Source organism: Anthonomus grandis, chromosome 16, assembly GCF_022605725.1.
Source record: "Anthonomus grandis grandis chromosome 16, icAntGran1.3, whole genome shotgun sequence".
In the NCBI taxonomy this organism is placed as follows: Eukaryota; Metazoa; Arthropoda; class Insecta; order Coleoptera; family Curculionidae; genus Anthonomus; species Anthonomus grandis.
Window position 1 is genome coordinate 10,384,235 of NC_065561.1, and position 25,794 is coordinate 10,410,028.

Genomic DNA, 25,794 nt, shown 5'->3' on the forward strand with positions numbered 1-25,794 from the left:
CAATATCCCAGCCTGTTGTAGAACTTTCCATGACTATTCAATAACATTTCGGATTCAATAATTCAGTGTTTCACGTACCTTGACACGAGGTTTATTTCATTTAAAAGCACGTTTATGACTGTGTCCCTAAATTTCATTTAAATTAAAACTAAGCCATCGAACAGTAAAAATAATTTGTTTCCTTTAAAGATCCAAATATTTTTTTTATTTAGGTTTCCATCAATAAAAAAAGCACCGATAATTGAGTTTCCTTAATTGCCGGACCATACATTAATCTTTTGAACGTACTTCGTTTTAATTGCAATATTTAAATATTTGTTTTTTGTTGAATACCCTATCGCAACAGGTGGATCGTGATTATGGACATAAAGAGAAAAAAACAAATCATTTGAGAATAAAATATTCTTTATAAATGTTTGATACCTGTATGCACGTTCAATCATTTCTTCATAAAATACCATCTGTTTGGGTTTTTTCCTAAACAAAAATTTTTGTTTGAGTGTGTTGCAACTTATATTCCTAAAATAATTACTCTTTAAGACATTTTTCAGTGTTTAAGGCTAAATATTAGGTTCTTCAGAAATTTTCTGTTTTAGATGATTTCCAAATTGTCGATTTTACTAGGCAATTTTCAAAAGAATATGTAAGCCTGTCAATTATGTTCATTGCAGAACTATTGGAGAATTATCATTAAATATTGCTTTTTTTTGTCGACTGTCTAATTAGACATTACTGTAGGAGACTACGTGCAAAATGGTAAAAGGGATTGGAATAAATGTATTTCCTATTATCGGCGCTATTATTTCTATAGCGCTATATACTTTTTTTAAGAAGAAAAAAAGAACATTCCTAAGAACAACATTTTACGCTAAATCTATATTTTGTGTTTATATATATCAGTACTGTATAGGGTATTTGACTAAGGGTGGCGCAATACCATATCTCAGCAATAAACAATCAAACAGCTTTGGAAGAAAAACATGGTTAATAAGAAACATTTCTGGCACTAAGTTCCTATATATGCCGCTTGGGAGTTTCATTACAATAAAATTCTTGAAAACATCTTGTCGAACTTGCATTGTCTTATTTATTTAATGTAACACGACGTTTCGGTTGGTAAGTATCTCCAACCGTTATCAAGTGTAAACTGACAGTGATTCTGTGAAATGAAAGCTGCCTCTACGAACTTCCTCTTCCGCCAGTGCTGTTCCTTGTGCAGAATCTTGGTATCCAATTTTTAATTTTTGGTATCCAACAGGCCATCTGGTTTGGTCTTTGACACGCTTCTTCAGCCAGCCAAGCGTCGATATACCCAACATCTGGAAGCCTCTACTCTCAGGACAGTGTAGGATCTAGAGACAGGCGTGTCCTCCCCCCCAACTCTTTTCACGGATGACTTTCCTTTCCACATCGCTGCACACATCTCGTATATAAGCCTATAGAATAGTAGTTTGCTGTCAGTTTACACTTGATAACGGTTGGAGATACTTACCAACCGAAACGTCGTGTTACATTAAATAAATAAGACAATGCAAGTTCGACAAGATGTTTTCAAGAATTTTATTGTAATGAAACTCCCAAGCGGCATATATAGGAACTTAGTGCCAGAAATGTTTCTTATTAACCATGTTTATGACAAGATGTTTTCACTGTACCATTGTCTACCACCTTCAAAAACAGATTAAAATTCTTTTTGGTTTAATACATTTTGCAGCATTTTTAAGCCGCTTTTAAGTCAAATTAATCGAGGAGAGGAGAAGAAAGTATGTTACGTCCCACCGCCTATTCCAATACACCGTAGGCTGTGTGTGTAAATTAAGAAAAGGATCTCCTCGATGGTCTAAAATCAAGATTGACTGAAAGTCAGTAGGAAAAACCAATGTAATTTTTATAAAAATCCAATTTTGATTTTTTTTTGTGTTTGCTACTCCAGATATTTATTTGTTATGCATCTCTAAACCAAAGGTAGGTGGAGAATTGCTTCTTCATTTGTGATAGGCTTGTATGAATTTTCTCAATCGTCAACTTCGGCCAAGTAATTTAGCAGTACATCAAGTACTTTTGCTTTTAAATCGAGTGTTCTTTCTTAAATGTTTAAATATTTCAATAGATCATTTCGATTTAATGGATTAAATATTTGGTTTGTTACGTTTTCTACTTCTTCATTTGCTTCTTCAATATTGTAGAATAAACATTTCAAATCTGAAGCACTGTCTGTATAACTATAAACAATATCTGGACATTAAATAATTGTTAAACTTCTTTCTTTTATCCTTTCTTTTGTCCGATATGACTATTGTTGATATTCTTAATCTAAGGGGTGAAGCTAAATAGTAATCTGTAACTAAATAGTTAGCTTTACTTTCCTGTTTGATGTATTCCATTTTATTCTGTATCCGTTTTAACATCTTCTTAACCATATTGCGTTATTTTAGCGAACGAAGATATTTTATTTATTACTAAAGTATTAAAACAGGCTATATCTAGGGCACGCCATATTCTATATCTCGTTTTGTAGTTACTGTTGAATGCAACTATAAGATATTATTTATTATGATCGATCTTTAACTAATTATTGACAAAGTACAATGGTATATGGTATATTGACAAAATAAAATTTGAAAGGTAAAACTATTATTTTTCTTAACCATCATGATTTTCGATATTTTTGAATTAGATGGTGCCATTCGTGTGCTTTTACAGTATAAATATATGCGATCTTAATATTCTTTTCCAAGGAATTCCATGAGTTAAAATTGTGTAATTGCTTTGGGTCTCATGGCAGCATTGTATAACTTTCAATTGTTTTTACCTATACAAAAAGTTTTTTTTTTTTAAATTTTCATGGTTAACTTTTGAATCCTTCTTACTACAAAAATCAGAAAGGAACAAATAAAGGTTTTGTTTTATCTACAAAATCAATTTAAGAAATTTTAGTTTTAAAATTCCATCTTCTCTGTATAAATACACGCTCTTCCAATAATATATAAAGTAGATTTTGCTACATGATTTCTTGCTTTACATTTTGTTGTAATGATAACTATGATGTGTACTTGCTGAGTTAAAATCCTGACTTGGCATCCAGCTTGGAAGTCAGTATTTTTACAAATAGCAAATATCGGAATTTACATAATAAACAAGTTTTAATCCATATTTTTCACACAAATTCACAACCACTACAATTTTTGCACAATTGGGTAAGTCTTACAACGATCTTAAAATTTTTGTTTGTTAATTTTACGAATTGCAAAAAAGATTGGATAAACGTCGATATAATTAAAACAAATCAAACCAACCGAATTTGCCTGTGGCGTCATTCTTCAAAATATACTTGAACATATAAAATACAGTAATCTTCGACAGAATCTAAGAGAGGAAGGGCGTATCCTGTAAAATAGGTAAAAGATTAAACAAGTACAAGATTAAGAAACCAAATTTGCCTGGAATTTGATACATAGGCTCTTCAAATTTTTACTCAAATTCTGACTTATAGACTTTGATCAAAAATTTTTACAACATTGGAAATAAGAGATGTTTTCATAGAATCATTCTTCTGTACAAAGTAACAGATCCTATGTGATAAAACATACAATTTAACATTTCGAGTAAGTGGTTTCGATATTTTAGTTTAAAAAAATTGTATTGTTTAATTTTTTCTTCTATTAATTACTAATGCTTTAATCTAAATAAATCTTCCACTTCATCTTAGGATATGAGACACACATTCATACTTTGGCAGTTAAGCTATTCCTTAACATAACTTTAAAAATATTGCCTCTCTCTAGGATTATTTGGTTAATGGTTTTCTTAATATTTTTGTGTTTGAAATATTTTTAAAGTAATTTTTTAATGGCATACTTTAAATATTGTTTATCTTTTTTGTATCCTTATTAATTATAAATTATGAAGAACATTGTTATAATTCCTATGTAAGTGTTAAAATTAAAAAATACATAAATTTATGTTAAACTCTTCGTTAAAATAAAATTGAAATTATTCGTCTTATTAAAATTCTGCCCAGTTCTGTCTGTCATATAAAAATTTGTTTTTATCGATTCAACGTGCCCCTTCATTAATATTACGATATTTTTTGCATTTAGTATATGCGGACCAGGACGAATTCAGTTTGATCTCATAAAATGAATATTCATTTAATATACAGGTTGGAAAATCAATTTTAATGCGCATAGGGAGGTGCTTGAAGGCTACGTCGTTATTTTTGAGTATAATGTTAGTAAGCGTCTGACTTTAATGGGAGTAACTCTATTACTTGCAATAAAATCTGCAAAATATTACACGAAAGTTTAGGCATTTCTAAAATATTTTTCTAATGCAGACCTTATATACAACTACCAACATAGCATGATAATTTTAAAGTGTGTATTATGCTGTGTATTGCATAATGAAAATTAAAGCGCTATTTTAATAAAAATAAAATTAAAATTCTGGTTTGTATGTCTAAAAGAGTTTTTGGTAAAATGGAATTGGCACATTCAAAAATGTTAAGAAAAAAGATAATCCCGATAATAAAAGTCATTTGGAGACAAATCTGGATATCTCTAGGTTAGGAAAAGTATTGGTCAAAAATTATTTTACCATAACCGCATTATGAGCAGGATAGCAGTCTTGTTAAAAATAGGTTGATCCCAGGTTTATAGCAAGGAAGATTAGAATGGTAGGAAGAGCTTGGTTTTGCAACAAATTTTGGGGCGTTTAAGGTACCATCAATAAAAAAATGGCTCTATAATATGGTCGCCCGAAATATTAGTCCAAACACTCAATTTTTAAGGATACTGAGTATGGAATTAAGAACGTCTGTGCTTATTTTACGAGACGTACAACGTAAGAATTGTGTTTCCCATGTAATGAAAAAAAAATCCTAAAAGTAAATTTCTTGCCACTGGTTTTCAAGTAATCTCATAATAATATCTCCTGAATTTTTAAATATTTAAAACATTAAAACCCATGTTTTTTTCTAATGATTTTATGGTTCATACCCAGTTCCTCTCCAAGACTTTTACTTGATCCTGTTGAATCCACTTCTAGACTACTACAAAGCATTTCTTCTAGTCGTCCTTGCTCCTGGACCCTTCCGATACAAGATTCTTGCACTTTAGTGTGACGTTTATGAAAATCTTAAAGACAAAAGGATGTCTCAAAGTTTACCAATTTAAGAAATCATATTTCAAATTATTTTCTAGTAAGGTATCATTTTATTTTCAAATGTAATTAAAAAAAAAATTCCTACATTTTACTGCCGAATTGCCAATTTAATAATTTGGACTCTTTGAGATGGAGTATAAACAGCGTAAATACTTTGACAAAAAATTATAAAAAAATCCCTCTTCCCATGGAGAAGATGGTATAACGGTTATATTAATTTAAAATAATCATAGATTTCCCGTGAAACCTTTGTTGTATATATTTAATAAGTGCTTGGAAGGTATCTATAGTTACCCCAATCTTTAAGGCAGAAGACAAAAGTCAACCCACCAACTACAGACCTATTTTAGTGATAAATAATTTTTTTAAATTGTTTAAATAGTGCCCTAAGCAACGATTTGTCGAATTTTTTGAAAAAAAAATTATATAATAACCAATTTGGATTTCAAAAGAATAGATCTACGGAAGACGCTATATTTACACTAATTAAAAATGTTTATTCTCACAATGCTAATAATAAAAAGACTCTAGCAATCTTCTTAGATTTATCAAAGGCGTTTGACACGGTAGCGCACAATATTCCTTTTAAGAGGTTAGAAAAATTCTGTTAATAAAGACTTTTGGTCAGATAAAAATGTTGCAATTGAAACATATATTTTACAGCTCTTTCATCCAAGACCATAAGTGTCTTTTCTTTACTTTGATTGTCCAAGGTGATATAGTAAAATAGAGTAATATCATTCTAGATGAGACAAGTTTATGTTCTTAACAATTCTTTGAAGTGTACTAACTACTGGGGCAATTTTAATATATACTTTTTTTCTTTCCATGTAAGCCAATGAATTATATATAGCTATATATAACTATATGTATATAAACTAAAGAATTTAATTATTTTGTCTTTCTTAAACTTAAACTTTCTAAACTACCAAAGCTCTTTGTGCTTCTATTTTTGAAATGATTGTATTAAAATAGTATCTATTTATATTGAGCGGAAATATATGGGTTCTGAGCAAATGAACTATTTTACTTATGCCATTTTTCATTATATTTTTCAGGGTTCTGAGATCTGTTGCTGCATATAGTAACCCAGTATCATTAGCATAAAGATATAGAGCAGATGTCAATGGTAAGTTTAAAATTTAGATATTTACCTCATATACTATAATAAATCAACAATCGACAATCAATAATATGACCTATATTTTGAAGTTTAGAGAATAATATAGTAATATATAGGAGTTAAAAATTAACAAACGGTTTTTATCGATCTAGCATACCGCAAAAGTTGATTTAAGGAATGAAATTATTGAGTTCTAGAAAACACGCGAAAACTGATGTTGTATTAACGGCCTCGTAATATTAGTCATCAAGAGGGTCAGCAGAGCCCAGATATTGCAAGTTCATTATCTTAATTGTGTTCAATATCGCTCGTCACTACTTGATCAACCAAGATCTATAAGTTTTCTATTATTTCGGTAATAAGCATGGTGTTATCTGAATACCGGATATTATTAAAGATTATTCTCTTTACAAGGAAGTCAAGGATTTCTTCTTCAACATGGTCGTTCTTTGAAGATTGTAACACAACTAACTTATTTAGGCTAAATATTAAATGGTTGAAAAGAGAGTGTCATCGTGCCCCTACACAAAAAAAGGAGATAAATTGCAATGCTCCAATAATCGGGGACTATCATTAATAAATACTGGATATGATTTGGTTCCTAGTACTACTCGAAAGACTAACTTTCCTGACTTTAGTGACTACCAATGTGGATTCAGGAAAAGTTCGAACAACCGTAGATCAGATCTTTACAATCCGTCAATTAATAGAGAAGTGCTGGTGGAAATACAATAAGGTCCTACATCAAATCTTAGGGTAGAGCTGGGGAATGCTATGGTAGAACTAGGAATTCCTAATGAATTTGTCAGGTAAATGAATATTACCATGAAATGCTTCGTTAGTGCAGTATGAATCGGAGGGAAGCTTTAAATTTTTTTTTAATCTAAACAATAGCTTAAAACAGGGAGACGCCATATACCATTGCGTTTTAAAATAGCTTCAGAAGAGGCAGTGAGGGAGGTAGCTTTTTATTCAGATATCATGTCTTAAATTGGCCTTTGCGGATGACATAGACATGGGAAATATAAGCGTTAAAAAAATTAAAGTAAAACCAAGTACATGCCCAAATCAAGAGATCGAATAGAACAAAATGGACCAATATAACTTGAAAAGATTTATTGAATTTAAATATCTGGGTACGACTATGATGTCGGACAATGACATGACCAAGGAAATGAACTTTAAAATACAAAGTGCCAATCACAGCTGATTTGCATCACAGAAAATAAAAAAATCCAAAAATATATCATCGACGACTAAAATACGAATATACCACTCTATTGTATATCATATAGATCTATTCTGGGACCTGGACCATGACGAAAAAAAAAGGAGAGCAGACTAAGTAATACCAGAGAGAGAAATCCTATGGAGGGTATAGAAACTTACACGGGATGAAACTACACAATTGTGGAAAGTAGGTACCGTAGGGTGTATGAAATAAGACCATAACAAGGTTTGGTAATAGACTGATTTATTGTATGCTTGATTCCTCTGAATACAGTTTGGTTGTGATGCATTATAACAATAACACAACCTCGCAACAAGGTTATAATCGAGGTTATAATAATATAACATAATATAACAAACCTTGATAGCACCACACAATAGTACCGTAGTAGGAAAAACAAGGAAATAAAAGACTATATGAAGAAAATTGTTAAGTCAGCCAAGTCTCACTCTGGATTATAGGAGCTTCAGAGAGAGAGAGAGAGAGAGAGAGATTTATATCTGTTAAAATTACTTTAAAGATAGGTGAACCTTTTGCAAATACATATTTTTCTGCTTGGTTTTTTTGGTTAAAGGTAGTTGAATAAAGAAGTATATTTGGTCTCCTTAAATCCAGCTTTATTGACTAATTTCCTAATAGTGTTTTTAATTTTTAATGATGAACCATTTAATTCAACTTCTACCTTCTTGTGTTAACTTTTCTTATTCTTTGGTAATAAAATTTTATCATAATTATTTTTTTTTACCAAATTATTAATTGAATCAAGAAAATTAATAAAGGTATAGTACGTAAAAATATACGTACGTAATAAATTTGTATTCAAAAAGTAAATTTCAAAAAGTTCAATAAAAATTAATTTAACTTTTTTAAATTATTTGATTAATATAATTATTTTTTAAGCTTTATAAAAATATCAAATAATACGCTGTATACTTTGTCATATTCTTCTTATTTAAAATCTCATAATAAAAGCGTCGTTAAAATCAAAAGAAAACAGACAAAAACTTACCAAACAAACTAAAAAAGAATAAATCATATTTGTTTTTGTAATACAGACAAGCGGAACGTTCTGTACTCCATTGTAAAAACATAAACCTTTAAACAAAAGATGATTGAACTAAATTTATTACCTTCCGAATGCTATATTTAACACAGAAAAATGTTTGATGATCCGTTCTTTTTAAAGTTAAGTAAGAAAGAATCTCAAGTGAAGCGGTAATATTTAAAAAATCTATATTAAACCGTGTCTAAAGAGTAAACAATCATCAAATGATGCAATAATCCGAGGCATTATAATTTGAAATTTAGATATCAAGGTTCTCCTTGTTTGGGCCATGCAAATTTAATAGACACAACTGCATAATTTTATTAATTTATTATATTTCGCGTTAATGGCAAAGCTTAAGCTGAAATAAATTAAAGTCTTTGAGAAGTATATCGAAGCTTTTAAGCAGAAACTGGTTTAAACTTTAAAGTCAAAAAGAGCATTGTTGGAAACTTTATTGGAGCGGAATTAATAATAATAAGTATTTAAGACATTATCTTTAAGAATATGATTTTAATTAATGAAAATAAAAGAAAATATTGGCTTAATTTATCCAAATCTCGCTGTTTAAGCTTATTTGCACAAATAGGGTGAATTTAAAATTAGCTGTATAAAATTTATAACTTTCGTGATTCCGATAGACTTGTGGTATCTGGACATACTTTAGTTAACTGCGAGAATGTGTTAATATGAGTTATTTTGCAAAATCTTAATTTAATGAGAGCCGATACTACTTTGGAAGTAAATGAGCTACACTGCTGTGTCTAGCTATAATGTTTTTTTAGCTAATAGCTAAAAAAACAAAAATTAAAAGCATAATAGTCAATGTGTTCAAAAATGATTTTATTTTAAGTAAAGCCGACAATTAATGTACATTGTGCTTAGGACAAAATGTAGGTATTATGCAAAAGTCCACGAACTTCTCAATCCAGATGATTTTCATCAACTTCAACTTCTTCTTTCTTTATTTAATATGATAGACATATCTATCAAATTAGGCAGCTTTTTAAAACTTATGCCTTAACACTTTTTTCTGTATAGCCGTATAAGCTCATTCTCGTAAACTCAGTAATTCCTTTACTTTATTGCATTTCCAAAATTGATAAGGAAAAATTGTCCCATTAGACCTGTAGTTTTGTATAGAGATTCGCATGATTTGAAAGTGTCTTCATGGTTAATATTCATTTTGCCGTAACTAACTAAGTTTTCTAATCCATTTTCTATAAAAAAACTCATTTGAATTGATCTAGTATGGCGATACCTCCTAACTCTTTCCTCGTTTGATTTGAAGTTTCTAACCTTTTTCTTAGCATTCCACCTGAAGATTGTTTATCCCATATCCATGAGTCGCTTTTTCTAAATTCCAATATTATTAAGCTTATATTATTTTAGTGGCAATGCGTGACAATGGGTTCAAGTTTATTTCCATTTCTTGGAAAAGTTTTAGGTCCTACTTTCTCAATAAAATTGCAATGACAAGGTCTATTGGAATATTTGTCAACAAGTAAATAACATGCAATTATTATACTTAGACATAATTTGGTGGTAATGGGAAATCTTGTAACAAGTTGACTACTTCAAAGGAGCTTTTCGTATAATGATCTCTCTCAAAGGCATCATCAATATACTCTTTCAGCCTTTTGCATTCTACATATAGTTTCCAGGATATCGCTGTTACGTTCCCTGATAACTTATTACATTACCTTTTTTTCTGGTTACTTGGCAATATCTACGCCAACAGTTTATTTCCATTGCTTTTTTTTTAAAGGTGTCTTTTTTATTTACTATACAAAGCTCTAAACCATATGTAGCAATACTTTCATATTCTAATTTTTGTTAGTTGAGTTATGTTTGAATTTGTTTTGTTGAGTTATGTTTTGCTGAACTACCTTGTACCTTGTCCAATTCTAATTGCTATTTCCTCTGTGTTCCGATCGTCATTTATAATGCTTACACCGAGATATTTATGGCTGTTAGTATTTTCGATAATGTGTCGCTTAGTGCCTTCGTTCATCACCCACTACTATATAGCGTGTTTTTTATGGCTTTATTGATAAACCCCACTTGGTGTATTCTTTGTCTATGTTCTATAACATGTAGTGTATCTCATTCTGATCTTCTGCAAGTATTACTTAGCCATCTCTAAATGGAAATAAACCTATGGGTATCACTTTTGTTTCTACCTTCCCAAAATCTTCTCCAAATAAATCCTAAAGAGTGTTGGCAAAGACCTTTGGTCACCTTTATCCTGTCTATCACTTTTTGTCCAATCTTTATTGAACTCTTCATATCTTCGTATAACTCGCTCGCGGCATTTATGCACATGGATGGAATTCTCTTATCTTCTAGCCCTTACATCAACTTGGCTAATGTATTAATTTGTATTATTTAGTAAATGTACAAGTATACTGACGTCCAATAAAGGACATCTATTTCTCTTGTTATATGATTTGTTTGACACGAATTTAATTTAACACCGGTTAAAATTTTAAAAAATTATACGAATTTGTTTCTTTTAACACGTTTTCAACATTCGTTGATTTTTAAGGAGCAAAATATAGAGCTCGAACAAGAATTATTAATTAATGTTTATGTTACTCAATCTTTTTAATGCAATTTTTATCCGAATATATCTACCGAGATCGAATTAGACGACAAAACTAGAATGTAGAAGATAATTTAAATTTTCATCAACTCTCTTAACTTAGTATATTATCATTTTTTATTCTCATGCCGTGGCGTCATCTAACAACAGTCATGCATTAAAACACAAATTAAGGTATCTTGATCCGGAAAGGCAAACCATTCACACAAATATGACTTTAAAAAAATTACCGAAATTAAATTGCTAATCAAAAAAACTATATCCTTAAACATGCCTGGAAACCATAAGTATTTTTTTTTTATATTTCCCTCATCTAAGGGCTTGGATATCAAACCTCTTTACGCTTAAAATTTTTACTTGTTCCAAACTTATTACAAAATATACTTTTTCTTTCAAATATGATGTATTTACACATTCATTTCCCGAACATTATTCTGCAGGTCGTCTCCCAGTATAATCTATCAATAGTAAGGTAAAAGTTTCTTTATTAAAGTATTATCCTCAGCAAGTTTGTCAGTTTCTTTTGCAATAATCATTAGGTTTCAAGCTTAAGATATTTTTTAAAATGTGTGGTATGATATCAGCATTATTTCAAAGCATCTCGTTACATCTTAATTAATATATCCATTTTCTAAATTAACAGTTGATCTGAACTATAGGTGTCTTATGAAAATTGTGTAAGAATCTTGTTTTTTTAGGAAAAAAAGGAAGTATTCCAGTGTATCAGATGGGTCACTCATTCGCAGCTTTTTGCATTTTGCCATTAACGCTGTTATCTTGATTTCAATTTTTTTTTGTAGAATTTAATGATTTCAGTAGCAGTACGCTGATTTTGACATTAAGCGTTGTCTAGATCATATGGTAGGTTAGTGAGGTTTTGTCAAATGCCTAAACACCATTTAAGAGTACGGCACAAGTATATATTATTCCAACGGCAAGATTTCTAAGAAAATTCTTAATAATAACATTAAAGCTCACATATTTAACCCCTTTATTAAGAAGATCTAAAATATATAAATTATTGAAAAAATACTGATTTACTAATAAAGTGCATTATTTAATGTACTTTATTAGTGTAAAGGTACCTACCTATCTGAACAAAAGCATTTTTATGGAAATTAAATATTTTATAATTAATATAGATTTCTTAATAAGTTTTTATTATTCTACGTTTATGATGACGTTTCTACCTTACTATGATGTCATGAATGTATCGGTATTTACTTGAAAAGATTAGCTTAAATCGTCTTTTTTTCCATATTGCGGTATAAACGGCACAAGTTTTTACCATCGTTACAGTTCACAAAAACACTCAAATGCGTCTTTTTTCATTTTTTAACCCAAAACTAAAGAAAAACACATAATTTCACAAATGACGAATGTAAACACAAAATCGTATGATATTATGACATGAGCTTTATTTGCGTTTAAATTTTTTAGAAGCGGTTCTAGAAATAAAAATGTTTCTAATTTTTTTTGCTTGGAAGAGGTCATCTCTGCGCTTAAAATAAGATATGTGTACAGGAGATTCCTGATTACGTAATTTTTTTAGTATTATAGTAAAGGCAAATTAATCCACCAATAAATTATAACATATCCTTTACTACGTATAAATTTTAATAACCAATAAAAATGGAGTGTATTTTACAATAACATAAACGCGGATCGGTCAACAAAAAACCAAACATCAGGGAAGCACCGCGATGACACACTGTCGTCACTCGATGACTTTCGACGCGGCCGCTGACAGTTTCACACCGCTAATAGGGATGGGTTATAATGGGGACGCATAGTGATAAAGTGTCTTTTTCCAACATACCCCCACCTTGGAAGAATATCTTACAACCCCACTTAAAGTTTCACTAAGTGCTTTCAAAGTCAATATCAGGTAAGATACAAATCTTAGACAAAGAACGTTTAATGACACCGGTTCAAGTTCTAGTCTCTGCTACTCGGCATCTCCCATCAGGTCCTTGGATCAGCTTCACGATTCGCCCAAGTTTTCAAAGCAATGGTGGCAATTTATCTTCTCTTATAACCACCATTTGATTTCTTTCAAATTTGGTTGCTCCACTTCCACTTACACCTATTCTGCAGCTCAGCCAGATACTCCTTAGACCACCTTTGCCAAAAATGTTGAAACATTTTCTGGATTTGCTGCCACTTATCAAGGCGGTTTTCTTTTAAATCAGAGTAATCACAATCTGTTAAGGATGTGAGTCGTTTGCCAATAAGAAAATGGCCGGGGGTTAGGACATCAAAATCATTAGGATTAGGAGCCAAGGGAACCAAAGGCCTGGAATTCAAAACTGCCTCCACTTGCGTAAGAAGAGTACATAAACCTTCAAATGTTAATGAATATGTTCCCAGGACAGGCTTCAAATGGTGCTTACAAGACTTTACCGCAACCCAACCCAACCCTCCAAAATTTGGCGAATGAACTGGTATAAATTCCCAGTTTATATTTTTCACTTTAAAAAGCTCTTTTAACTCAGAGGCTTGACCCATTAAAAATTTTCCAAGCTCTTTCAATTGTGAAGAAGCTCTTACAAATGTAGTGCCATTATCACTTACAACATTACTTAAAATTCCCCTACGGGATACAAAACGTCTAAAACATACAAATAAACCTATATAGGATTTCATTAAACGAAAGCCTCTACCACTTTTATTTCTAACCATTAATGGACCTGCATAGTCCACACCTACATTTTGAAAAGACAAAGAAGAACGAACATGCAACTCAGGTAACCAATATTCTGACTAGGCCCTTATTAGAAGAAACTCTAAAACACTTTATACAATTTCTAGTTACTTTACGCACCAAGTTTCTACCTCCAATAGGCCAATATTTTTGACGTAAAGAGCTTAATAAAAGTTGCGGACCAGCCTGTAAGAGTCTTTCATGTTCATATAAACCAACAACAAAGTAAATTTAGGCTTTGCTGGTAGCAATATTGGATGCTTTTCATAAAATCGCAACTCAGAACATTGCAATCTTCCCCCTCCCTGAGGATGCTACAGTAGTCCAAAAAAGGACTTAAACCAATTAGTTTTGAGGACCTTAAAGGTGTATTGGTCTTTAAACTATTTATTTCATATGAAAAGCACTCTTTTTGCACCAAACCAATTAAAAGTTGCAAAGCACTTTGGTTTTCAAGGAAAGTTGTTTTACTTTGACCCAATTTTGCACATTTTGACTTCTTATGTAGACACAAAAGCTTCCATGCTAGCATCACAAAATCCATGGATTTGAATTTCTATAGGCTCTCGACATACAACTTGTCGTTCAATTTCAAAATCATTTAACATAAAGATGTTTTTTCTTAAATCTCTCCAATAGAAATCAAGGTTGGATGGCAAGGATTCATCCCACGAAATTTTTAACTCCCATAGCCTCTGTAATAAAAGTTTAACCAATATTATGCTAGGACTTAGTAATCCGAGAGGATCAATGACCTTTGAAATATCCGATACGATACTTCGTTTATTAACTTTTGAAACATTAGTAGGAAAATTTATGTAATACCTTAAAACATCCTTTTTAAAAGACCAACATAATCCCAATGTCTTATTGGAATCCTTTTCACCAAAAACTACATTATCTTTTTTTAAAGCAGATCCCTGAATGCCATCAATGACCTCTGGTTTATTTGAAATCCATTTTCTCAGGTTAAAACCTGCCTCAAAGAGAATTTCTTTAACTTTTTTACACACATTAACCATTTCACTCACAGAAGCTCCTCCTGCCAACATATCATCAACGTAAAAACTATGTAATATAATTCTAGAAGCTTCTGGATGAGTTTCCACGTTATCCAATCCTAACTGCCTAAGACAACGTATGAACAAAAATGCTGCTGACCTAATCCTATAGGTAACAGTATTTAATGCATACTCATGGACATCCTCATCAGGAGATTTTCTCCACAGAATCTTTTGTAGACATCTTTGATCTGGATCTATCCAGATCATGCGGTACATCTTTTCGATATCAGCACAAACAACAAACGGTCTAAATCTAAGTAAAATATCCAATAAATCATCTTGAATGACTGGTCCAGTATGCTGTATCTCATTTAAAGATACGCCAGTATCTGTAGGAGCAGAACCATTAAAAACCACCCTTAGTTTAGTAGTTTTACTTTGTTCATTTAATACTCCTTGGTGCGGTAAAAAAATGACATGCTTTATTAATAGATTTACAAGGGATGGACCTAGAATCTCTAAAATAGGTCATATAAACACATTTTTGAGTGTAACTCAAAAAGCTTTGAAGGAATATTAATATTTCTTTTACTGAAATGTAAAGGAATCCCTGAAGACGGATTTCATGTAAGAAACACCTTTATCGGTGCAATATTTCACAAGTTAGGACATTTTCTGTTTTAGCGAAATTTTTTTTTACACATTCAACTTTCATCCAGGATAATTTAGGAATTATTCGAGGCACTTTTATTCGGTTTTCACTCCTAATTAGAGCGTTTAATAGCGAACAATTTGATATATAAACGATTCTTGTAGCTCACAAATTGCCCGAGATACATTCAGGTTTACGAGGGATGGACCTAGGACGGTCTAAAATAGGTCATATAAACAAATTTTTGAGAATAACTCAAAAACTTATTGAGTAATTGTGATGTTTCTTTTACCAGAGTGTAAAGAGATTCCTGCAGATGGATTTCATATAAGAACCACCTTTTTAGATGCGATATGTTATGAGTCAGGACGGTTTTAGTTTAAGAGGCACTTTATAAAAGGATTTCAACTTTAATCCAGGATAATGGGGGAACTATTCCAGGCATTTTTATGCGGTTTTCACTTATAATTCGAGCATTTAATAACAAATAATTTCATATACAAACAATTCTTGTAACTCGAAAATTACTTGAGCTAGACCCGGATTTACGAGGGGTGGACCTGGGAGGCTCTAAAATAGGTCATATAAACACATTTTTGAGTGTAACTCAAAAAGCTTTAAAGGAATTTTAATATTTCTTTTACTGAAACGTAAAGGAATTCCTGAAGATGGATTTCATGTGAGAAACACCTTTATCGGTGCAATATTTCACGAGTTAGGGAATTTTTTGTTTCAGGGACGTTTTTTTTTACACATTCAACTTTTATCCAGGATAATTCAGGAATTATTCCAGGTATTTTTATGGGGTTTTCACTTGCAGTTAGGGCACTTAATAACAAATAATTTCATATATAAACGATTCTTGTAGCTCGAAAATTACCTGAGCTAGACTCGGATTTACAAGGGATGGACCTGGGAGGCTCTAAAATGACCATATAAACACATTTTTGAGTATATCTCAAAAAGCCTTGAAGGAATTTTAGCATTTCTTTTACTGAAACGTAAAGGGATCCCTGAAGATGGATTTCATTGGATCATTTGATATATTATCACAAAATGTCATATAGCCTAACTGTTCATATTCCTCCATAAAAGAAAAATATATTTGCCTTAAAATAGAATTTTTATTTAAACTTCTTTCCATAGAAAAAAATCTGTGCAACGCATGACTTTTAGGGTATCCCAATTTATTAGTATTTACCCCCAATGAGATTTGACCTGAGATTTGAACTGATGTGACCTGAGATTTTTTACCAAAACACCCAACATTCTTCTCAGCTCATAAGCATTTTGTTTTTGCATTTGATTTTGATTTTGATTTGACAAATTAACCAAACATTTTAAATTATTATTCACCAGTAATAATAGCAAGTTCCAAGCAACATCATACCCACTATCAGAAAATTCAAGTGTTCCAATAAACTGCTTTGCGTCTCCGTCCAATGCGCCCCTAAGAAAATTAAATTTTTCAATATTGTCCAACAATTCATTTTTATGCACTAAAGAAGAAAAAGTATCCCTAAACTCCAGCCAATTTTCAGATTTTCCTGAAAATGTAGGAATTGGAATTGGCGGAAGTTTTGGCAACGCCTTTAAAGACACATTTTCTTTTTTATTGTGGCCTGAACTAGAACTAGTTTTCATAAAAATCATATTTTGTAAGTAAATTATGAGCCATTGATGAAAAACTATAAAAGTTATCTTCAAAATGTTGACGTTCTGTATACTGGGCTTCCAAATCAGCCTCATCTACCAAAAACTCAATATCATTCTGAATTTCATCAAACACCATTAACAATTCGGTCAATTTTTGCAAACGCATATCCAATTCTACAAAAAACGACTTGTCAACACCATCGGTTATAGTTTCCAAGGAAGCATTTAACTTATCAAAATAATTCTTAAACATTGTCAACTTAGATTTTAAGCTACCACGCTTTTTAATCAACGCTTTTACTTCTTCAGCCATTTTCTTCCGCTAATGGAGAGACAAAACAAGGAATAAAAGGAAAATATTAAAAGGAAATACTCCCAAATATCCACAAGGATTTTTTTAAATACTAAACCAGCTGGTATACAAACACAGAGCACAAATCCAGTAGTATTTCCAATCTCCAACTGCTTTTCCAATAAGCAACAGCTTCGCCAAACACAGTTTTTCCAAATACCAGTCCAATAAAATCACGTCCAATTAACATACTCCCAAAATAAAACGACGTAAAACGTTTAACAAATCACCAGTGCTCCAATAACACGATCTGTTTTAACCAAGGCCAACAGTTTTCAATAGTCACAATAAACCACAATTCACTGGATTGCAAAACATCCGGTGTCGATGGACCATTATGTACAGGAGATTCCTGATTACGTAATTTTTTTAGTTTTAGTAAAGGCAAATTAAACCACCAATAAATTATAACATATCCTTCATAACCAACAAAAAATGGACTGTATTTTACAATAACATAAACGCGGATCGTTCAACAAAAAACCAAACATCAGGGAAGCACCGACCGCGATGACACACTGTCACTCGATGACTTTCGACGGGGCCGCTGACAGTTTCACACCGCTAATAGGGATGGCTTATAAGAATGGGGACGCATAGCGATAAAGTGTCTTTTTCCAACAATATGCCTATTTTTACTTTTTACTTTTTATTCAAAATCCAACACCAATAAGTTGAATTAATATTATTATATGTGTTGGTATAAAACTGAAAATTTCCTCTTTTAAAAGTGTATGTAAACTTGACAACAAAGAATCGGTGAATATGTTTGTAAACAACTTGATACTTGAAATACTTGAAAATTTCCTGTATTTATATTATTTAATGATATAGCGACAAAAGTGTAGCTAGTATTATGTTTAATATCTTAGGGACGTTTAGAAGTAATAAAACAAATTAATCAAAAATGTATTGCTAAATAAACTCCGTAGAAATAAAAATACGTTGGAACCTAATAAATAATGAGTAAATACCTGTGAATAGATTAAAAAGGTATTCGTAATTAGAGCGATTCTCATCGAAGAGATCAAAGTTCCTGATTAAACAAATCCTGCTAAATTTTAGAAATTTTTTTCAATGGGAATTTAACGTGCAACGTTTTTTGCAAATGGACGAGTCCAACACTTCAAAGTTCATTTTCAGATTAGTCGTCGATCCTTTTTTGAAATTTAAATCCCCGACGCAACTGTATTACCAATTGCCTCCCAAGTATTACCAATAAATTGTCGATAGCCGATGTGTTAAATATTTACCAGTTCTGTATTTGTTTTTTAAATAAGTGAATACTGGAGTTTAATTAAATAATCCGTATTTTATTAAATGCTATTATATAAAAATAGTAATAATAATAATAGTAGACAAACGTATTAAATACACGCCAAAAAAATTCTTGTCAATGGTATTTAGGAGCACCTTATGAAAGCTTAATACTAGAAATATAGAAATAAAATGAAATTAAGTACAAAGAGCAAAACAAAATATATACAATAAAATATGACAGCAACAATACAAAGTTAGAATAATAGAAAAATAAAATAGATGCGGATGTTGAGTGACAAGATAATTAACTCTTAATTAGGAATACTAATTTTAACTTCTTGGACAGCAAAAAAAATCAGGTCAATTTTAGGTAGCTTATAGTCATATTTAGTGTGAAATTGTGCGTGGTAAATGGAACTTTGTTTTCCAAATCGAGTATTTTCAAAACTATGTATTTCAAGGAGTAGATTTGAATCATTTTCAGGACTTTTAAGATGCATTATCTAATATAATAAAACAGAAATCTACATTAGAAAAGTTATACTGGGTGTTTCAGAACTATGGGATCAAATATCATTCTGGGGGTTGTTCAGTGCAACAGAAGGATGCATTTGAGTATAGGAACCCATGTCCGGAAATGCGCCACTACGCCACTACAGCCCTAAGACGCGTTAAAATTTATAAAAAACATTAATTACCTAAATAGGATCTGCTGCATTTATTTTTACCTTTTGTACATAATACCAGAACAACAATTATTGTTTAAAATCAACGCTTATCAATGTTAATTCTCAATGTCATGTTTAAAAATTTTATAGCTTACATTTTTTAAACATTTATTGCTAATGGAAAACTTTACCAATCAATAATTGGCGGATATGCATTTGGCATACGGAGCAAAAAAACTGCAATGCACGAGCAGCATCGCGGTTGTATCATGAACGTTATCCCGAACGACAGCATCCTGGATACAAAAAGTTTATTGCGGTTCATCGGCGGCTCGTTGAAACAGGCATGTTTAAGACCAAGATGCATGATACTGGTGTTGCTCGAACCGTAAGAACGGTCGAATTTGAAGAAGAGGTGCTTTAGCGAGTTGCCGATGAACCATCAAATAGCACACGTGACGTCGCTAAGAATATGAATACGAGTAACGCTTCTGTCTGGCTGGTACTGCACGAGCAACAATTCCATCCTTACCACTTCCAGAAAGTTCAAGGTATGACTGCAGCCGATTATCATCCTAGAGTTTAATTTTGTCGATGGCTTCTAGATCACATCATTGCACAACCAAATTTTTTACAATATGTTTTATGGACCGATGAAGCCTCTTTCACAAGAGACGGTATTTTTAATAGTAGGAATAGCCATGTTTGGGACGAAGAAAATCCTTATGCAATTTTTCCAAGAAAACATCAGAATCATTGGTCTGTCAACGTATGGGCAGGCATTGTTGATGATTATTCTTCTACCGGAACGGTTAACAGGATCTGCGTTTCTTGGAGGAAGTTCTCCCAAAACTCCTTGAAAATGTTCCACTAAACGTTAGACAGCAAATGTGGTTTCAGCATGATGGAGCGTCGGCTCACTTTGCTGTACAAATACGCGAGTATTTGGCTCAGCTATTTGGGCACCGTTGGATTGCCAGAGGTGGAGCAGTTTCTTGGCCTCCTAGGTCACCCGATTTAACGTCGCTCGATTTTTTCTTGTGGGGACATGTAAAGTCTTTAGTATACGAAACTGCAGTAGAATCAGAGCTAGACTTAATTGGACGAATAACAGCAGCACTTGAAATCATTCAAAACGAGGATCACATTTTTAGTGTAGTCCGCCAAAATCATGTGCGGCGTTTAAATCGGCGTGTTGAGGTTGGAGGAAGACATTTGGACAATTGTTGTGATGGTATCATATACAAAAGGTAAAAATAAATGCATCAGATCCTATTTAGGTAATTAATATTTTTTCTAAATTTAAACGCGTCTTAGGAACGTAGTGACACATTTCCGGACATGGGTTCCTATATACTCAAACGGATTCCACTGTTGTACTGAACCTAGACCCCTAGAAGTTTGATCCTATAGTTGTGAAACACCCTGTAGTTTAAATCAAGTTATATAACTAGTTTAGGTTTACTCATTTGCATCTATCTTTTTGTTAGCATGTGAGTACTATCTCTTTTGACTGTGCTGTACCTTAAAGCATATTTTTTAATATATTACGTTAAAGGTATTTTTCATATAAAAAGCTCACGTCTAACAGTTGCGTTTTTTATCATAAAAGGTCTGTAGGGTATATTTATGTCTTTTTATACATTAATTTTATTACCCCTTTTTGGATTATTTCCAGAGCTTAAAGATGTACATACATCTAATGCTTCCCTCCATAATATTAAACCATATGTCATATGAGATTAAAATGGAGCCAAATATAAAGTCTTTAGTTCAGATGATTCGAAACAATTACTTAATTCATTAAAACTACGCATCAAGCACCTCAGTTTATTGGTGGTGTGCTCATTTCACTTTACACCTAAATATTTATTTTTTATAATTTGCATGGGAGTCTATATAGCAGCCACAAGGCACAAAAATATGTTTTTTCAAAATTATCAGTTGAAAGGTAATTATTGAACCATTTAAAGATTTTAGGTAGATCATTTTCGACATTTTCTTTTAAAGCTGTCCAACTATTTGCCCTGTTAAATATCGCGAAATCATTATCTCAATTTTCCATAGGACTCTTTTCCATATGATATTTGTTTTGTTCATTAATAGATTGTCAATGTGCAAAATAAGTAGTATGGAGCCTAGTTCTATTCCTTGTATACCTTGAAGCTCACAAGCAGTAGTATTCTTAGTAGTACTAATAATATCCTTAATTTAGATTCTTTGTGTAAGATTTTTGTTCTAATAGTTTGGCATGACTCACAGTGAAAATGCCTTGACCAAGTCAACAAATATATTATATATTAATTTTAATCGAAAAAAAATTAAGCCAAACTTATAGAAATATGGCCTAGATAGTAATTATATATTGTTTTCTATAGGTGATTTTTTCACCTGAATCTTAAATAAATCTTATTTTTTAATCATAATTTCTTAACTAGATATGTTTTTTTCCTTAAGTAATAAGATATCTCTAGAATTATTACCCTTTAACATATTACAATTTTCTTGTATCATAATTTCTATTAAATATGTATTTTTTTTGTAACTGTTATAGTTTCGAGATCCCTATCCTATTCATAAAATAAATTCAACCTGAATAATATGTCAAGGAAGTATTGTTATACTCGGCTTACATGCAGCTCACTACTGCGGCTAGTGAATTGTGTAAGAAAGTCAGCAGAGCGAGTATGTAAATAAAAATTTACCAGGAAATTGTTATGGCAGTACAATGGGCTGCGGGAGTATCACTAGCATTAGTAGCTGTATGTACGCTAAGATTTATCTCAAATTGTTAATATAATCTTCGACAGTCGTAATATAATTAGTTTTAATGATTTTTTTTAAACATTTTTAATTATAAATAAATTAGAATTATTATTTGAAGAAAGTTTTCTTGTGAAAATGAAAAAAAAATAAATTTTTAATCACTAGGTATTTATTTTTCTATTTTAATTAATTTAAAATAAAATGTGTTTTTATGCAATTTTATCAGACCCTGAACATCGCAGTTAAACCCCATAATAGACGTCTTTCTTACATTAAACACGAGCCAGTTGGAAGCACACCGTCCTGATAAAATCTGAAGGTCTTCAAGGATACAAGTATTAATATAATCAGAATTTTTATGGCTTCATAGTATGGTGGTATCATCAGCAAACTGAACCACCTTGCCCTGCAGTTTCAATGAACTCAAGTCATCCACATACAGTAAAAATAACATTGGTCCCAACACTGAACCCTGGGTAACGCCGCATTTTAGGGATCTAGAAGCAGACAAACACCCAGACACTGTAATCTTCTGAGTACGATCTGATAGATAGGACTCAAGCCATCGCAACGCTACGTCCCTAAAACCATATTTATCGAGCTTAGATTCCATGATTCCATTCAGTATTCCATGATCCACACAGTCAAATGCTTTGGATAGATCGCAAAACACTGCCGCCGATGACTCTCCAGAATTCAAGGACACATAGACGTTCTCCAAAAAGCTAAAAACAGCATCATGAGTCCCTTTACCGGCTTGAAATCCAAACTGATTTGCAGACAAAATGCCATTATGATGTAAAAAGGATAAAATTATGCTTTTTGCAAGTTTTTCAACTATCTTAGAGAGGGTAGACAAAATAGAAATGGGACGGAAATTACAAGGCTGATCCAAATCTCCACCTTTATGAAGTGAGTTATCCCTCTTCATATTCTTCACTTCATTCACTGCCTCTTTTAAACATGAAGGAAAAATGCCAATATGTAAAGAATTGTTTATGGCAGAAACTAAAGCATTTAAGGCTGAATCAGGCAAATAGAGTAACAACCTCGAAGATATCCCATCAGCTCCAGATGATTTATGGTTTTTTAGGCGTTTGATTTCATTTTTTACTTCGGTAAGATCGACAGGATAAAAGAAAAATGAATGCTCAACCGACACTTGTTGAAGATAGTGTAAGGGATCAATGTTACTACGAATGCCCTTGAGCAAGATATTAGGTATATCACAATAATAGTCGCTTAAAATGTCAGGTCTTAACTCCGGTTCAGATACTTTTCTATGGCAATGTCTAAAATCATTAATAATCGACCAACACTCTCTTTGCCTATTTGATGACATATTTAAGCGATCCCTATAATAATTAGATTTTGCTGCTTTAATTGTCTTTCTGTACAGACTACGGTATTTCTGATGATATACGAGGATATTTTCATTTGTGGTACATTTGCACAATTTAGTCAAAAAACGGAGGTTTTTAGCTGAAATTCTAAGGCCTCTTGTAACCCATCGTTTTCGTTTCTTAGTTTTAAGCCTCATTTTATTGATTGACCTTATCACACAGAACTTAAAAAAATTAAGTAAGTGGGTCCGAAGCCATTTCAAGTGCATTCCAATTTACCGAAGCTGTAGCAGCAGAAAAAGCATTGAAATTTCTCCTGCAGAAAATTCTTCCCATATAATGAGATGAAGATAATACAGTATTATATTACATTTTAGCAAGAATAGCTTCATGGTCGGAAATACCAGATGGGAGTACTGTGCATAAAACGTCATCAAAATTTGTACAGAAATAATAGTCAATTGTAGTTGCAGATGAAGAAGTTATTCTTGTGGGAGAAAGAAGGTGCATTTTCAAGTCGTTAGAATTTAAAATACTTAAAAGAGAAGTACGTGGTTTCATCAGTGTAGTTGATATTAAAGTCACCAGCCAATATAACCTTAGAGTGTAGGGACAACTGGGATAAAAGAGAATCAAGTTTGTCCAGAAACATAGCAATATCTCCTGTAGGTGGCCTATAAACAAAAAGAATATATAAATTAAAACGCTTACAAAAAAAAGTGAGAATTCAAAAACATTCTCTAACAGAAGATTATCATACTTATCAATATTACAAAAAATCGTTGCAGTTGTTTGCCTAGCCAAGATCATGGTTCCTCCATGTATAGATTGTTGACGACCAAAATTTGATATAGGAACATAATCAGATATTAAAAAACATTCACTAGGCCTCAACCAGTGCTCAGTCAGATTTAAGAAAATTTAATTCATTAACGTAGAAGGTTGCTAATCATCTAAAAATTTAATAACTGTAAAAATAATAATAACTATAGCTGCTGATGTAAAGTATGCTCGGATATCTACATCTATACTTAGTAAATATACGGTGAGGTATGCCATTAAGGAGTCCAATCCATTTATTTTTTTATCAAAAACTAAGCCAAAAAAATAACTATATGACACGAAAAATGTTTAAAAAACAAAAACCTGTAATTTTAATTCATATATATAAAAAAAAATTAAATTAAAAATCCATAAAAGCCAGTGCCGCGCATTTTTTTAGTCAAAAATGCTCGTTTAGGTGTCTCTAAAGGCGTCACTGGACTTAAAAAATTTAATTAAACTATCTCTAAATCAATACCTTACTAGTATATTATTATATTACACCGCCAAATTACAAAAAAATTGGACAAAAAATATTTAAAAGGATGTTCAAGAAAAAATATTTCTTTTTATTTAAGTTTAACACCATGTATCTCGTAAACAAATCCGTTGCGGATACATATTTATTTGAACTTTTTGTCTTCAAATTACTTAAAGATTCGCCTGTCAATTTTATTATACATACCTAATTAACACCCTGTATATTCAGGTTAGGAAATTCAAGATTACGCATTATTTGCTTCTCAATTTATTACGACTGTTCAAACTCTTTCCAAAAGAATTCAAATTATTAAATAGATTTATGGAGGCAGTTCGGCAGTACAATGTAAGCATTTGTTTCAAATGTAGAAAATAGACCGATTCATTGCGAAAGGTTTGTGGTTTGTAATGCTCTAAAAGTGGATTTAACACGATCAAGCAGAAGTGTTGCAGAGGAACTGGGTATGGATCAAAAAAATTTCAAGCTTGAAAAACCATGGGTATAAATAATTCAAATATTCCAAAACTCATAAGATATTTTTCGAAAACCTGTGGCAAAGAATGGAATTTTGTGAAACCATGATGAAAAAGGGAATGAAAATAAATAATTTTTATAAAATATTTTGTCTTCAGATTTTCATTTCTATTACATGGGAAACATAATTTTTCCGTTGTTTGATATTGGTCTCGGCAAAAAAATGAGCACAGAAGTGTTTAATTCCCTACTTAAGCTTCATTCTGACTAGGACGAATTTCGCGGATTTTTGACAGAAATTTTAACTTTTCTGCGATGTTGATGTTTATCATGGGAAATACCATAACCTAGAATTATTATTTGTTCATGTTTTGCGTTGTGTTACAACAGTTACTATTAGTTATTTGCTGTTATTAAAACATAATTAAGTAGTGAATGCTGATCT

At 31.7% G+C, this 25,794-nt stretch overlaps 1 protein-coding gene across 7 annotated transcripts in view; it reads left to right on the forward strand.

Annotated features, from left to right (window-relative positions):
- The window catches only part of LOC126745795 (PDF receptor), a 388,971-nt gene that overhangs the window by 156,753 nt on the left and 206,424 nt on the right, over positions 1-25,794 (forward strand). For all 7 annotated transcript variants that reach the window (XR_007663679.1, XR_007663680.1, XM_050453794.1 and 4 more), the window contains exon 2: positions 6,222-6,292. Coding sequence is in view for 5 of the 7 variants with exons in the window: in XM_050453794.1 (XP_050309751.1) it covers positions 6,284-6,292 (9 nt within the window). In the remaining 2 variants the exon portion in view is untranslated. The remainder of the gene's footprint in view (positions 1-6,221; positions 6,293-25,794) is intronic.